The sequence below is a fragment of the Pleurodeles waltl genome, chromosome 2_2 (genome assembly GCF_031143425.1).
Source record: "Pleurodeles waltl isolate 20211129_DDA chromosome 2_2, aPleWal1.hap1.20221129, whole genome shotgun sequence".
NCBI lineage: Eukaryota > Metazoa > Chordata > Amphibia > Caudata > Salamandridae > Pleurodeles > Pleurodeles waltl.
The window spans coordinates 570,311,213-570,328,429 of record NC_090439.1 but is presented as its reverse complement, the minus strand read 5'-3'; the positions used below and the strand labels follow the sequence as shown (position 1 = coordinate 570,328,429).

General features: G+C 43.6%; 2 protein-coding genes across 3 annotated transcripts in view; one reads left to right on the top strand and one right to left on the bottom strand.

Annotated features, from left to right (window-relative positions):
- The window catches only part of LOC138282469 (uncharacterized), a 260,896-nt gene extending 246,771 nt beyond the window's left edge, over window positions 1-14,125 (bottom strand). The window contains exon 1 of one of the 2 annotated variants that reach the window (XR_011200958.1): window positions 13,947-14,125. The gene's annotated coding sequence lies outside the window, so the exon portion shown is untranslated. The remainder of the gene's footprint in view (window positions 1-13,946) is intronic. The other variant, XM_069220072.1, reaches the window with a different exon arrangement.
- The window catches only part of B4GALT6 (beta-1,4-galactosyltransferase 6), a 176,602-nt gene continuing 173,506 nt past the window's right edge, over window positions 14,122-17,217 (top strand). The window contains exon 1 of the mRNA XM_069220073.1: window positions 14,122-14,540. Coding sequence (XP_069076174.1) covers window positions 14,414-14,540 — 127 coding nt within the window. The 5' untranslated portion in view covers window positions 14,122-14,413. The remainder of the gene's footprint in view (window positions 14,541-17,217) is intronic.

Here is a 17,217-nt window from a genome sequence, read left to right as displayed (position 1 = left end):
GGCTCAGGTCTTGGGTAGTTCCAGACTCGTGCCTGCCAACCGGAAAACCACCACAGAGGCCTCCACTGTCCACTGTCACAGCCAGCTGCTGGGATGCTCCGCTGGCTTTTCTTTGTCACCTCGCAACGGCGTGTGATGTCAATTCCGCAGTCCTATGTCAGAGGTTACGATGAAGCACTTTAGTCACTGACATCATCTGCTCATCTCTGTTCTGAACCACCAATGAGTGGCACACATCTTCAACACAAAAAGACAAACGACTTGTCACTGGTATTAGAGCTCCAAGACAAAGGCATCAGAGAGGCTTGCTTAAAATGCAACCATTTCATGATACTTCTAAACTAGTACTGGCCCTCACAGAAATTAATCACTGCATACTTACTAGGTAGTTCAAAGTGCTGGTGGTGTCGACAGCCCAGATGCAATCTATTCCATGTTCTGTGGCATTGCCTGAACATCACAGTGTATTGGTTGTAGGTCCGGAACACACTGATTGAAAACTCTGGCCCACATATAATGTTATCTGATAGGTTAATCCTGTTGCAAGACACAACTGATGTGGCAGAGATGTCCTCCCACCACATAAGAACTAAATCAAACACAACTGACTCCTGTTTTGTTAAAGTATCTCTCGAAGTCCAGCTAGTTGTTTCCTTTTCCTGCCCCTTGTGCCCTTGTGACACCATGTAGCCATTCAAGTGGCCTTTATATGGACTGGCCTTATCAAATCATCATGCTGCTAATTTTTACCATCAATGTATGGCCCTTTTCCAATGGCATGGATGTTGCCTGCAAGTCTGCCCGGTTCCTTGATGAAAGGGTCGCTAAACATAAACCCTTGTGCAACAGGGCCTGCCTTTAAAGACAGAGAGGCTCCCAGTTTGGGATTGACTGATCAGAAAGTAACACCAGCACTAAGTGGATAGAGTGCAGTTGCCTTTATCAACTAAGCATATTTCCCAATGCGTCCATCCTGACAATATGTCTAGAAGCAATCAGGTTGACTGCTGGCTCTTCTACCATGTCTAGGATCATAGATAATGGCCCCATGATGCCCAGGTTTGCCTTTCACTATATGTTTAACCCTTTTTTAGGGTATTTAATGTATTTTAGAGAAAGGTGACCATTCTAGAAATGATATCCAAGTAAGAATTACCTTGCCCTCCAGTGAATGTCACAGGCATTCCTCTCCAAGGTACCTTCAACTCATTGTGTAGAGGTTGACTACCTTCCAGCCCACATACTCACCTACTCTGGCCACTGCAACCCATTCTGCTGACCTGGGATTAAACGCGTTTCCTGGTTCAAACATTAAGGAGGAATGGTCACCATTCTGGTCCTCTCTGTGGAAGCCCTTGGGCTCCTGTGAGGGACGTCAGGGCCTACTCACCCCAAATTCTCATCAGAAATGTCCGGAGAACCCTTGTCATCTATCCCCTCATCTGTGACATAAGGCCTTTGCAGAGGGGAGACTGCTTGTAGGGGCAATGATGTTGCCAAAATCTTTAGTTGTGTCATCCTCTCAAAAGGAAGGTAAGTGTTTTAGAGAGGGGAAGCTTCCCATTGCAGTCCCGCTCATGCTTCATCTAATTTGTTTGGCTGTGCCTGACATAGTCTTCTCCCTCTGGGGTGTCAGTGACTCACAACCCAACAATTATTCTGTCCTCTAAAAGAGGGGTTCGGGGTGAGCCATTATCAACAGCTGTCAGCCCAGATGCCTTGTTGACTTCTCACTGGACCGATGTGACAACTTCCTCTGAGAGGCTGGAACCCAATGAGATAAAGAACTCTTCTTCTATATTTTCACCCATAAGAATTTAGGCCATGTCCTCCTCTCTGTATTCCTCTACAGCCCTGGCTCAGAGAAATGAATCAACACTAGTATCGCTCTCAGGCCTTAGACAGAGCACCCTACTGATACAGAGGGTCATTGCTCCCCATGTGCCTTAACTACAGCAAATACTACCCTCTATATTGAGAGTCGCCACTGTGTCTTGGTGTGTAGTCACAGTTATGGAAAGTGGATCACTCCTGTCAATTGTTTGGAGCGCTCATATCCTGATTGAGGCTTACACTACTGCACTTTCTGTAAGGCTCTGCACTGGTGCGAGATCCAAGTTCTGTTCCTGAATGGGTGCAACCAGGGAAAAAAGGACAGCTGCAAACGCAGGGAAACAGTGCCACTTTGCAGGCTGTCTCTGGCACAGCAGTCCTATCGCCTAGATTATGCAGTCTCCCTGGCTAATTTATAAGCGCTCAAGTACATATTCTTCATGGAGCACCTGCCATGTGGTTGGCCAGAACTCTTCGGCGCTGCAAGAAAAAACACAAATGGCACACTGAAGCCACTACAATAGTGCCTCCTTTCTCACCACAATTGCTGTTGTTTTTGTATGTAACATAATCACATTCAACCATTTGTAAGCAAAGGGAAGGTGCTGGAGGGAAACTCCCTACACTTAGTTCAGGCAGTCCACCAGATGAAGGAACAATACATACCTGGCTGCTGCCAGTAAGAAAAGGAATTTGTGCTGCTTTTTATGGAGGATTTGGTGGATAAATGAGCACTGTGATTGGTTTGAAATGTAGATTCTCTTAGTAATTTATGAAGGAAAGTCTTAATTTTATTAAAGACATGGAGGCGAGTATTATGCCTTCTTTTCTTGTTCATTTTTAATAGCAGCAATCAAGACAAAGAACTACAAATCCCAAGGGGCAAGTGATAGTAGCCAATTGGAAAAACCATGTAGTTCACAATAACGCACCAATCACAAACGAGCTCCCCCATAATACCTATCCTGACTGAGAACAACCCTCTTTCCTTGTGCAAGTGTTTAGAAAGTAACAAATAACGGAATGATAGAACAACATATGCAGATTGCCATGAGTATGGATAAAAGTTCTTGTAAAAAGTTGACAACTCCAGAAACGAAACTCAGAAGAATCCATGCGTCTAAGTAAACATCGTTGTTTTTGGCCATCACTGATGCAGGAGCTCCCATAAAGCGTTGCTTAGAGATGAAGTCTTTAGGAGGAAGTCTGAGGAGTTGTTGATGACGCTGTTAGGGAGGGAACAAACAACTGGTAAGAATTTGTAGCGGTGGGATAATACTTGCCTCAGTGTCTTTAATAAAATTAAGACTTTCCTTCATAAATTACTAGGAAAATCTACATTTTATGACAAGACCGGAGGCTCCTATTATGCTATTTTAAAGCGAATCAATTACATTTCACGCGGCATGTTGTACTGGTTTACAATAAAATACTTTTATAACATTATCGTTAGACCAGTCAGCAAATCTGAGAATGTCCTCAAGCTGGGAACCAGCCCAAAAAGCTTTAGAGGCCATAGCCTCTCTGTAAACAATTGATGTGCAAACTTGACTCCTCTACAGACCATGTACATCCAGTCGAGATTGGACCATACCGTGCCCCCCAAACCGACAGGCTTGCATCTGATTCTAATACAAGATCTGGGGCTGATGCAAAGATGATCCTGCCATTCCAGGCATCTAAATGGTCTATTCACCACTGCAATTCTATTCAAGATTCTTGATCTAGGGCGATAGAGTCTGAGTAAGCAAGACCTTTTTGAAGATGATGTATCTTCAACCTTTGAAGGGCCTGATAATACAACGGGCCTGGGAAAATGGCTTCAATTGATAAAGACAAAAGGGCTACTATCCTTGCTAGGGATCTGATGGAAATAAGAGAACTGCGTAAAGTTTGAAGAATTTCTAATTTTATGGATTTTATTTACGCTGGAGGGAGAAGAAGAGTAGCCGAGATGGAATCCACCAGGAAACCTAAAAACTCTATTCGTTGAACAGGTACTAGAGAAGATTTGTCATCATTGATAATGAAACAAGAGATCTGTCAAAAGAGAGCAAGCTAGTTGGACGTGAAAAAGAAGAGACGTACGATTTTGGTTCATAAGAAGGATATCGTCCAAATAAATGATCAACCTGACTCCCCGAGCTCTGAGAAAAGCTACTACCGGTTTCATGAGTTTTGTGAAACATCATGGAGCAGAAGAAAGGCCAAAAGGTAGGGATGAAAAGTGATATGACTGGTTGACCCACTGGAATTGTAAAAACTTCCTTGAATCCGGACGCATGGGAATGGTGAGATACGCATCCTGAAGATCTAAACGAACCATCCAGCGCCCTGAAGTAAAGAATCCCTGAGATGTAATATGGTTTCCATTTTGAAGTGTCAATAAATGTCAAAGTGGTTGAACTGTTTCAAATTGATAACAGGGCACATTTTTCTGTTTTTCTTTTTCACTAAAAAGACCAAGCTGATGAAACCTGAAGGATCGAGAGCACAAGGGACAATTGCTCACTTTTAAAGAAGAGATTGAATTTCTGAGGAGATTAAGTTTTTCATTTCCAAAGAAAACTGGGGAGCATGAGGAAATTTTAACTGAAAAGGCTCTGAGTAAAGCTCAATAGTATATCCCTGAACAGTTTTTAAAACCCATGTATCCGCTGTTATTGACTGCCATTTTGGAAAAAATAGTAAAAGCCAACCTAATACAAGAGGAAGGCCAGAAGATTGACTTACCGGGATGGGAAGTGTATCTGGAACCTCTGTTGCCTTTATTTCTGAAACCACGGTTTTCTCTGCGGGTAGAATTGTGGTCTGTACTCCTGGTAAGAGTTGTTATAGGCACCATGGGAACCTTGGTTGTTATATGCACGGCCGGAAAATCGGTTCCTGCCTCTGCCGGCCCTGGAGAAAACCCAACTGGAAAACATCTTCTTTAGCGATTGTTGCGCTTTGTCCAATGATGCGAATGTCGCCAAATATTTGCTAAGCTCCTTTATAAATGAGTCCCCAAACAGAAGACCTTCCACTTTAATCCCTGGATCTGAAACTGTCAGATTCATGAGCTTTGGATCGATCTTGAGCAGGAGTCCCTTCGTGCGCTCGTGGGTAATCGCAGAGTTAGCATTACCCAGTAAACATACTGCTCGCTGCACCCATAAAGACAGGTCAACAGGGTCAATGACGGCGTTATCCAAGCGAGCTGCTTCAGCCATGTCAAAAATGCGGATTAAAGGCCCCACAATATCCAACAGTTTGTCTTGGCATGTGGACCAAGCCTTATCCATTCCCTTCCGGGGATCCTTGCCGAACTTTGTGAAAAAGGTAATGAGGGAAGAGTCAATAGTAGGAGTTACAGATATTTTTGAACGTAGGGACGGACAAGAACACTCTGACCTTAGTTTCACTCTGACTTGCTTGTCTAGAGGAGTGCATAGTCTGGAAGCTATGTATTCAGCCACATGGTCCACAGGAAACCATTCAGTGGATTGTGGATGCTGAATATCATTTGAGTCAAACATAGGTACCCCTTTAGTGTCAGTAATTTTACATGGTTTAGATAGATCTTGGGCCACTAGCTTGGCTTTCTTGGGAGGAGGGGGGAAAACAAGTCCCCATTATCATTGTCAGATTTATCCGAATCAGGATCATCATCATGCAGCTCAGAATCAGTGTCAAGGTTTTTTTATATAATAATGGGAGAAGATAACTGCTTGAACTTAGACGCACATTTTTTAGACGATTTATTTATGGTCATCCCCTCCCTTCAGGGAGGCCTTGGAGGAACCACGTCCTCTGCCTTGTGTGAGGAACCCTCACCAACCAATAGCGTCACTTTGGAATTTTTTTATGAACAAGGATGTTTTCTGCTATACCCCGCAGACTGGGCCAAAATGGTCTTAGAAACCAACTTGACAACAGAGCTTTCTAGGTTTTTGGACAGTTTTTCTACTGAAGCTTAGACTGCTTGGTCCACAGACAACCCAATAAAGTAATTTCAATTTTCCTTAATAGCCTCCTCCTCCTTATTCATGGCATGGGAAATAAGAGATCTGTGCATCTCCATAATAAATAAAAACAAATTGACAAATCTTGAAAATGCTGGTGAGGAAAGGGTTAACAGCCTCACTACTGCTAGAGAAAAAATGGCTAGGCGGAGATAAGGGAGTGGTTGGAGAAACTAAATGCTAGGGGGAAGGAGAAACAACTATCGGAAGGACCGCACTGCCAGCCAGCAAAACAGAATGTATACAATGCTGCGAGCGCTTCGTGGAACTTGTCGTTTTACCCTCGACCATCGTCTAAAATGGTGACCGAGCGCTGAGGGGAAAATTGAAGATTCCAAAACGGTAGGAGTGCGCGATGCAGAAGCGCAAGAAAACGTACAGCTACAAGCTGTCTATGAAAGAAACAACTGCGCGATATGCAGACGCGCTTGCAATAGTTAAATTTCAATTATAATCACAGTAAAAACATTGCGTCTATCAAGAACATGAAAATACATTACTTATCTTGACTGCGAGCAGCAAGAAAAGAGTGCTGTTCTCAGTCAAGATAGGTATTATGGGGGCAGCTCATTTATGATTGGTGCGTTATTGTGAACTACACATTTTATCCCATTGGCTACCATCGTTTGCCTCTTGGGATTTGTAGTTCTTTGTCTTGACTGCTGCTATTAAAAATAAACAAGAAAAGAAGGCATAATAGGAGCCTCCGGTCTTGTTTTTAAATTGGAGTTGTAGTTCCTGGGACTCTTGGGAGTTGAAGTCCAAAACGTCAGCTGGTTCTGTTGAAGCTGTGTTATGGGCTACTAAGAAAATGAAGACAGAAAGATGAGGCATAATACTCATCTCTAGTCCTGAAAAAATGGCAACATAGGTTCAGATGACCTTCATACTTAATAAAGTTGCTTATCTTGTCACATTGTAGGCATGGCAGGGAAATCGCTGGCCAGTATGAACTCCTTGTCAAAGCCAAACTGAAGTGCATTTCTAGCCAAGATTGCACCCGATCCACACATTTGTAGGTGGTAAACTCCAGTTGAGTCTTCAAAGTACCTGTAACACAATGCCAAGGATGCGAGTGAGGAATACCTTAGGCTTAACAAGTGAAATATGTGTTTAAACAGACAACAGCACCTGACGTCATTCAGAAGATAAGCCCAGAACACCTAGCGGAGCCCTCTCTCGCTAGAGGCTTGTACCAAATGGAACTTCAGATGAGATTTTCTGTGAAGCTCAAGAGCTGAACTGGGAAGGGGAAGGTGGAGCTGGGAGGCAGGGATAGATCTGTAAGATGGTATGGGGATACAAAGCTAGCAAAGTGGCAGACCTGAACGCTGTAGCTGAGAGCAACTGTTCAGAAAGCAACAGCTCTGCTTTGCTAGATTGTAACCTTGCTAAGACTGTAATTGTATACTTGAGTTTCCTGTGACTTCCCCCGCCCCACCTCACCACAAGACAAAAGATATACACTGTGGCGAGCAAAAGAAACATATGCACTATAAAACGTGTTAAGAGTAAAAGATTTTCTAGCTTACGCATCAAGAATTTTCAATTCTATTAAGGACACGGAGGCGAGGATTATGCTATCTCTTTCTTTACTGTTCAAAATAGCAGCCAATCAAATAACAATAAACAAAAAACTACACATCCCAAGATGCTAATATCATAGTATCACATGCCCCAATCACTAAGCACGACCTCTGTTCATAATATGCATTACCCCAAACGTCACATCCTCTTTCTTTGTCCAAACAGATAACCTTGAAACTTCCGATACAAAACATCCCTCTAAGATGTAGAATCAAGACTCCTCCAATCCGATCCAAGCATAAAAGGACTCAACTGGAACTGGAAGTCGCGACAAACCTCCTAAGAACTGAAGCAGTAGAACGGCTTCCACATTGTCCACCAGGACAAAAAATCTGGTATTTTTCTGATCAGAACCTAAAACTAACAATGATAAAAGGTAATATCTCATAATGCTGACATAGTCAGTAACAAATTACAATTTCCAACAAATAACCCAGGGAGGGCATAATAATAACACAAAATACAAAATATACATGCGTTTGTATATATAACACAATTATGCATTTAAGGGAGGGATAGTCCTTGCCTCCGTGTCCTTAATAGAATTGAAAATTCTTGACGCGTAAGCTAGAACATTTTTATTCTATGTCAGGACCGGAGGCTCCGATTATGCTCGTTCAATGCTGACTAGTTACAACAGATGCAACATCTACCACAGGTTTATGATAAAAATTTCAAAATGTAAATTCAGATGACCAGTCTGCTGCCTTCATAATATCTTCCAACCTAGAACCCAAGGCATAAGATTTAGAGGCCATAGCTCCTCTAACAGAATGGGCTCCAAAATGACTGGAATCTATACCTGCTTCACTCATTAACCATTTTATCCATCTTGAAAGAGTGGCTGACGAAACTGGCTTAAAAGGTTTCTGTAAAGAAATTAGTAATTGTCCATTAGCAGTTTGCCTAAATTCCTCAGTAACCACCTCATAATCTTTTAAACATTGCACAAAACAGAGTTTTGAATTATCTGGATACATCGGATAAGTTACTGACCTGCAATTAGTTTTTGTTCTTCTGGTAATAGTAAAAGTAATGCCATCGGGAGAGTACACTCTACCAGACAAATCCAAAGCCTTTACATCAGAAACTCTCTTACATGAAATCAAACATAATAACATAGGTAACTTAGCTGAAATCTGTTTACGAGATAGATATTTGTTACTAGGCCAGTCAGTTAGAAATTTTAACATAATGTTCACATCCCACACGACAGAATATCTGGTTTGAGGAGGACTGGAGAGACAAATACCCCTCAATAATTTACATACTAAGGCATGCTCACCCACCGGTTTGCCATCAATATGTCCATGACCAGCAGAAATGGCTGACCTGAAATTATTAATAGTTCTATAAGCCAGGCCCGAAGAGCAAGAAAATTAGCTATCAATTCAATACTTGACTCCATGGGATTACTACCCCTCCCGTTGCACCAACTATCCCATCTGCGCCATGCTGAAGAATATCTTTTGTGAGTGCCAGGGGTCCTAGCTTGCTTGATAAATTTTGCAGCTTGTCGCGAAAGGCCTGGGGCTTTCCATCTTGACCCGAAACCTTTCATACCATCAGCGTCAATTTCCCTGATGGATGTTGAAGGCCCTCCGGACTCAATAAAAGATTCAGACGAGGAGGAATGAGTAACGGGTGAGCACAAGCTAATTGAAGAGCAATTGGGAACCAGGGTTGAGACCTCCATAATGGTGTCACCTGAATCAGGTCTGTTTTCTGTCTCCGAACTTGAGACAGAACCCTGGGAATCAGCAGAAAGGGAGGAAAAGCAAATCCCCGAAAGAGGGACCAGTCTTGCAGAAAAGCATTTGTCGCTAGAGCCAGAGGATCTGGGCGCCAGCTGAAGAATTTCGGAATCTGAGTATTGAGACGAGACGCAAAAAGGTCCACCTCGAAAGGGCCCCATTCCCTGACTACCTGTTGAAAAATCATCGGATCCAGTTTCCAGTCGCTGGGATCCGTCAGGTATCTGGAGTTCCAGTCCGCAATAGTGTTCTGGACTCCCGGAAGGTACCCTGCCAGAACAATCAGCCGATGATTCAAACACTAGTGCCAGAACTCCTTGACAATCTCTGCTAAAATCCTGGACTTCGTTCTCCCTAGCTTGTTGACATATCGGACTTCCGAAATGTTATCCATTCTCAAAAGAATGCAGCAATCTGTCTTCAGGGGAGAAAGACTCTTTATAGCAAAAGATCCTGCTAGGAGTTTCAAACAGTTGATATGGAGGTTTTGTTCCATTTGAGACCAACGACCCCCGGTCACTAGATACCCGCAGCGGGCTCCCCATCCCCACTGACTGGCGTCTGATTCTATCACTACTTCTGGGTGAGACCCAAAGATGGCCCTGCCATTCCAAGCTTCCATGTGTTGAAGCAACCAATGAATCTCCTCCTTGACTTCTGTGGTTAAAGGAATCAATTCCGAGTAACTCAGACCCCGCCGTAGGTGTCTGATTTTTAGTCTCTGTAGAGCACGATAGTGCTGTGGGGCTGGGAAGATTGCCTGAATAGAAGAGGCCAACAGACCCACTATTCTGGCAATGTTCCTCAGAGAAATGGTCGGGCTGGCTAAGGCCAATCTTAATTACCTCTTGATATTGCGAATCTTTAGCGAGGGAAGAATCAGTTGTGAGAGAACAGAGTCTATCTTGAAACCCAAGAACTCTATCACTTGAGTCGGATTCAATAACGACTTCTGCATATTGATAAGGAAACCTAAATCCTGTAATAGACTGATTGTCCAATCCAAGTGCATCAGAAGAGAACGGGGTTCCTGCGCCATCAATAAGATGTCGTACAAATAAATGATCAATCGTACTCCTTTGGTTCTTAACCATTCTACCACTGGCCTCAACAGTTTCGTGAAGCACCCTGGGGCCGATGACAGGCTGAACGGCAAGGCTTTGAATTCCAAACAATGGCCCTTCCAAAGAAATTGGAGAAACCTCCTGTGAGGAGGGAAGACCTGTATTGAGAGGTAAGCATTCTTTACGTCCAGGCGGACCATCCAGTCTCCTTCTAATAGAATATCCCTCAACATGTGGGTCCCTTCCATCTTGAAGTGTCTGCACACCATCCAAGAATTGAAGTCTTTTAGATTTAAGACTAGACGATGACCCCCACCTTTTTTGTCCACCACAAAAATGGGATTGCAAAAACCGGAGGGGTGCCGAATTGAAAATTCTACTGCCCCTTTGTCTATTAATGCCTGTACTTCTGCATCTATAAACATCTGATCTGCGTGGGAAAATGCATTTGAACAGGAGGGGAAAGTTGAGTTGGAGTACTGATAACCTCCAGATGAAAACCTGAGACCGTCTGAAAAATCCAAGGATCCCCAGAGATTCTTTTCCAGTTGTCTAAAAACAATCCCACCCTGCACCCAAGAATAACATGAGAATGGTGAATAATGCTTACCTATATAGGCAGCTTCCTGGATTGCTCCTTGTTGACCCCTGCGATGTCCTCTGGGTCTACCACCTCTGGAGCGAGTGGGATAGAATGTAGAGTCGGATTGTTCTCCGTACCAGTTACCTCTTCCTCTGGGGTAATAGTTTTGGGGATTAGAAAAGGATCCTCGGCCGGGCATTCGTCCACCAAAACGACCGGCCCTGACAAAAAGGCCTTGTTTAAAGACATTTTTAAGGGACATTTGTGATTTATCCAGTGAGGAAAAAGTGGAACAAAACTTCGCTAACTCTTTGATGAATGAGGAGCCAAAAAGAAGTCCTTCTGCCGCTGGTCCTGCTTCAGAAGAAGCTAAATCCACCAATTTTGGGTCAATCCGCATAAGGACGGATTTCCTGTGTTCTGCAGATATAGCGCAGTTGGTGTTGCCCAATTGACAAATGGCCCTCTAGGCCCAGCCCATCAAAACATCCGTGTCTACTGGAGCGCCTGACTCCTTAGCAAGAACAGCCATGTTTAAAATTTTAGTCAAAGGGCCCGTTAAATCGAGAAGCTTATCTTGACATAGGCGCCAGGATCTATTGAGACCTTTTTTAGGGTCCTTCGCAAACTTCTTCATGAAAGTGACCACTGTAGGGTCAATTTCAGGAGTGTCCAAAACTTTATTATCCAAATCTGGCCTAGGACATTCTGCCCTTAGGCGAGAACGAACCTCTTTGTCAAATCCCCGTCTCAGATTAGCATGAACATATTGTGCCACCTCGGTGGACGGAAGCCAATTAGAAGACTTGGGGTGTACTATCTCAGATGGGTCGAAGTCCAAAACCTGAAAAGTAGGGGATTGCTTCTTTGGTTTTTACTGGGACCTGGAGCGTTTGAGTCATCTGAGTCTCTGTCCGAAGAGTCCTTATCTGATGAAGATGGAGAAGCATCTCTTGTACTATAGTTATGTCCCGCCACTTGTTTCTTGCGGAGTTTCTCAAAAATATCAGTATGTAACTCCCCTGAAGGGACAACTGAACTTTCTAGATTCTTAGATTTTGCCTTTGATTTTGCCTTTACCTTAGACTTATCCCCGTCGGGGAAAGATGGGGTTTGTCCTGCCAACCAGCCCTGTGAATAAGCGTATTCAAAAAGTTGACCCGAGAAGGGTCCTAATGCCCGAACTAAGGCATCATTAACAGATTGCTAAACCTGTGAGTCCAGTGCTTCCACCAGGTTAACTTCTAGCTGGTTGCTAGAATCATCAGGATAATATCCTGCATCTTGCTCATTCTATTGAACCATAATGCTCAGAACAAATATACTATTCAATAAACTATGTAAAAATAGCAGAATCACTGGGGAGAGGCACAATTGAAATAGTGAAGCCCAATAAGATGTGGAGGGAGCTTCCTGAAATACACTCTGGGTAATGCCTGAAATAAGGAAATAAATTTTACAACCCAGACGCTATGTACGCTGGGCGTCAGGGAGTCATTTTTACATCTGACCACAAGGCAACCAGTTCTGTCTTAGCGTGTGTTTGAAATCACGAGCCGATCTCCAGATCAAGGAGGAAAGGAAGAATCGGCTCGTGAAATCACGCGCGCACATCACATTCGTGCCAAAAATAGAAAGCAGACTACGCCGTATATTACTCCCGCGCCACAAAAAAAATGAAACAAAAAGGGCACAATTGACCGGCAAGAAGCCGGGAATGCAATGAAATGCTAAAGCTAGCGAGCGGAACGGCGTCGCAATACGTCAATATCAAAAACATGCACAATCCTTCAATATATCACACCTAAACATGAGAGAATAAAATAATTCACTTATCTGCTGCGAAGCAGCAAAGAAAGAGGATGTGACGTTTGGGGTCATGCATATTATGGACAGAGGTCGTGCTTAGTGATTGGGGCATGTGATACTATGTTATTAGCATCTTGGGTTGTGTAGTTTTTTGTTTATTGTTATTTGATTGGCTGCTATTTTGAACGTTAAAGAAAGAGATAGCATAATCGGAGCCTCCGGTCCTGACATAGAATTACTGACAATACTTCCTCAAAATATGCGTTTTCTCACTTTTTACACATACAATAACACTGCGTGGCCATTACAGTTATTACCAGTGACAGATGTGTTGCCTGAAGAAGTTCTACCCCACACCACCCTCCTAAAGTAATCCTTGAAGATTCCGCTTCACTACACCAGGGAAGGCAAAGAATTAGGAGAAGGTACTTGGAAAAGACTTTAGTGTGCAACATCCTTACTTTTTCCAGTGAGTGCTTAACTGCCCTTGATTCACACAAGCCCCTGGAAATCAGGCATGACAGCTTTAATCTGCTACACGATTCACATGTCACATCCAAAAGTTTATTACATACCCAAACCTTTACAAAGTTTTAAATTGGATCTCTCTACAAGAAGAACTGTCAAGTTTTTACAAAAACATTTAAAATACAAATTAAGCACAACCACTGCTTTAAGTGGGCCAGTCCCTGACAGGTCTGAGACCCGACACTAAGTAAAAGCCAAGTTTTAAACGGGTCCCTATCAGGCTCTATATTTTTGTTCTTAATTTGCAAAGACTGATCAATTTGCCAACAAGGACAGTATAGTATTAAATATGAGTGTTGCAACCTCTGTTTAAATTTCATATTTTACTTCACCTTGCATTCCCTAACAGTATTTGGTTTTTTTCACGGTGATGTGTTTCAGCACATTTTTATTCAACACTTTACTCTTATATACAGTGCATACTTTCAACTGAGTCCCCTTTAGTTGTGGGTGAGTGTTTATGACTGGCCATACCTGAGAGTTTTGAAATTGAGTCAGAAGGCATAACTAGATCACTGTATCCTGACCGTGCAGCCACACGGGGCTCGCAACGTGAAGTCTCTATCAAGTAAGAAAACGATAAATAAAAGTGAAAAGGAACGTACACTTGTAATATTAGAAACTTGCGCATCTTGCGCCGCTATTCAGCAGGCCAAACTAGAATGAGAAGACGTCAGAAGTGGCCCACTGTAGATTAGGAGAAACACTTAAAATTCACAATATTGTTACTGTGAACAGAGCGACACAATGCTGCCTCCACTTTCCATGAGCGCACAAGACACACCTTGAAAACGTCCATCCACTGGACAGGCAGCGCGCTCTCCGCATCCTACCAGATGACCTCCTCCCCTCTCTTTGCTGTCACAATATGCGTGCCTGACCTGACGTCACACGCCGACGTGTCTGAGCGAACGGCCCCCGGACTCCGCCTGTAGTCCCCCTACTCCTCAGCGCAGAGGAAGCATTTCAGGAAGTGAAAGGCTTTTCCGGGCTCCTGCAGCCAGCTCCGCCCTCCTGGTCAGTTCTTTTCGCTCTCAACCAATCGGCGCCGGGTGGCCGCGGCGGGTGTGGTTCGGTTGTCAGGTGCTGCTGCGGCGGGGGGCTGAGGATGGAAGGCACCGAGTGATGGGAGCGGGCGCCAGCAAGTACCCAGCAGCACCGAGACCTCCTCCCTAGCGTGGGCGCACTCACTGCCTGCAATCTCGGCCGCCTCGCTTGCCTTTGTTTCGCCGCTCCCAAGACTGTCCCGCCATGGCCGTGAGGATGCTGCTGCTGCGGCGGCTGCTGCGGGTGTCCAATCGCTCCATCTTCGCCTTCATCTTCTTCTTTTCGCTCTCCTCCTCCTGCCTCTATTTCATCTACGTGGCCCCCGGCATAGGTAAGACTGAATGCTACCGCAACTCTAATTTCAGCCCATCTTGCCGTGGACACTCCTTCACTTGGCGTACCCATCCCTTATGCGTTGTCCAGTACAGAAAGGTTAATTTTTGTTCCCAATCCACTTGCATAACCATTTATTTAGTCACCATTTCCTCGTGACACCAAATCGTACCCGATCATTTTAGCATTTGCTTATCTCACCCACCATACTAGCATTTCAACCTCTTTAGGCGCCCTCTTGCCCCTTTTGATCAAAATGCGCCGGGCTGAACCCTCCATGCAGCAGTCTCTGTGTGCCCTATCCTTTTTGAGCACTAGCTTTGTCCATTCTGCCTTTGTGATCGAGGTTGATAAGAGAGTCCCATTAAATTAGCAGCATCTATGGCAACACGTTAGCAGTGCGGCTTGGCAACATTCATTTCCTGCTGTCTTCCCACCAAGGCATGGTTAGGTCGTCTTTTTGTGCTATGACGAACACTCTTAATTACACATAACAGAAGGCGCGTCAGGTAACCGCATTCAGCTCTCTGGGAGCAGAACCTGTTTGCATGCTTGGTTTCAGGAATGTTAGATGACAACTGAGAATTGGTTCACAGCACCCTTATCTAAAGCAGGGTTTCTCGCATTCTTTCTGTCCCATCGGGCTTTTAAGTGTGGGGCAATGCACGGCTTTCAATTTCTAGTGCCCTCTCCCAGTCAAATATACAGGGCATCTCGGTTTAAGTGTGTTCTACCCAAAAAGCTTTTCTGTATGTTTTAGTGGCTGTGTTAGAGGACACTTGGTGCGCAATTTGAGGCGTTCTTTGGTGAAGTTTAAGGAGTTTTTTTTATAGGGTTAAATGTAATTTAAGTGTGGCAATCGTGTGAAGGAAGCAGGAGTCTTAGTTAAGTGCATAATCCCTTTGCAAAGTCTCTTTGTGCAGCTCCCTGTTCCTTAAGCAAGAGGGTTTCTCTTATTGACATGCAGACGTTTCTATAAAGCATACTCTTCATGGTGATACTGGAGCCGTTTTGGTAGGCTGTAAACATATGCGACTTTATTTCGTTTTATTATCCTGGCTGATACCCTATGTGACTACAATACAGTTCCTAATTTTAACATACATACAGTCTTGTGTCCCAGTAACACATATCTGTTGCCCTTTGAGATGCTTTCGAGTAAAAACGGAGCCCATGGTTCTCATATTTAGACACTAGCGATCCTGCTGTGTTACACCTTAGATACTTAGCATTGCCACCCTGAGCCCTGGGAGGAAGAAAACAGACATAACACCATCCATGCTGGCAGGGTCTGAATGACTTATAGGCACACTAGTGCCATAAGAGCTGGTCTGACAAGTCAGTGTGTGGACTGTTTTTTGTCAGTTTGTAACCTTATGTTATCTGGTGGTTATTGATTTCAATGATTTTACCACAAACTTTGCCTGGATCATCCACAAAGGCATGCACTCTCCCATACCTTGCAAAATAATCACACAGCGTGTCTGTAGAGGCTCAAAACTTCCCTGATTTGGAAATGTGGGCCATTGTATTGACAATTTGATTCCCTAATGCACGACTTTTATTTTGGTGCCTGGGCCCATTTTCTGTCCTAGTTCGACACTGCATGCATGCTGACACTCTTTTGTTGGCAGATTATGTTGCAAGTTTATTGATTAGGTTGGGCTAGCTTAAGGATGAACTTGGGATCAGTGGTGAGTTCACCGAACAGCTAACACTCATCCCAAGAAAGCTAGAGCTGTCCTATTAGTTGCTTCAGCACACTGCACCCCAGTTATTTACAGCTCATTAACGTAAGCTTGATGCAATTTTTTTATTTGTTTCCATAAGTAGGCTCTTATTTATCTAATGTCACTATGCCTTCGGTTGCTTGTTGTATGACCCGGAGTGTTTAATCCAGATTTATCAATATCTAGTTGAAAGGACGTAGCCCTTAGGTCAGTAAGCAGAAGACAGCGTGATCTTCACTGCCTTCCTCGTGCTAGAATTTAGAAACAACTCTCCTATCGAGGCCATCGACCACCTGCAACCGAGAGAAGTCTTTGGAGGCCGAGAGGCCTTGCAGCTCGAGTATCAAGATTCAGAACCTCTTTTTCCCCAAATTATTTCTTAGGTCCCTTTATTAACACTTGAAATCCCGTATCCTTTGAAATAAGAGCAAACCCTACTCCTTTATATTGTAGACGGCATTTAAAACCCATTCCTTATGTGACATTTCCTGTATCAAATGTAGTTAATTTGCGTTCCGTGAGAAGCGCTCTAATAACATACAGTGAAGGAGGACCGTTGTTAAAAAATAAAAAATAATAATCCATTAAAATTAGACCCAACGATTATGGGGCTTTATAATTCGGATAAAGGAGCTAAATTAGCAAATGCCACCCATGAATGTTGTAATTTCAGCTTTTTTCTGTCGCTAATAACACTACATGTTCTCATCGTGACTTCGGAGATAAATTTACAGTTACTGTATGTCTCTGTGGGATTTGCTACCGTTTCTCATCACTTCACACCAGGGAAAATGCCTCAGACTTTTTTATTGTAGATGTGAGATTTGTTTTTCATTATACTACTTTGAGCGTGTCGTATGTTTATTTCAGGTCGAGAGCACTTTCTGCCCCCATGAGTGTTGCCAACATATTACAGACTTCTTTACAGGTTGGAATCCTTTTGTA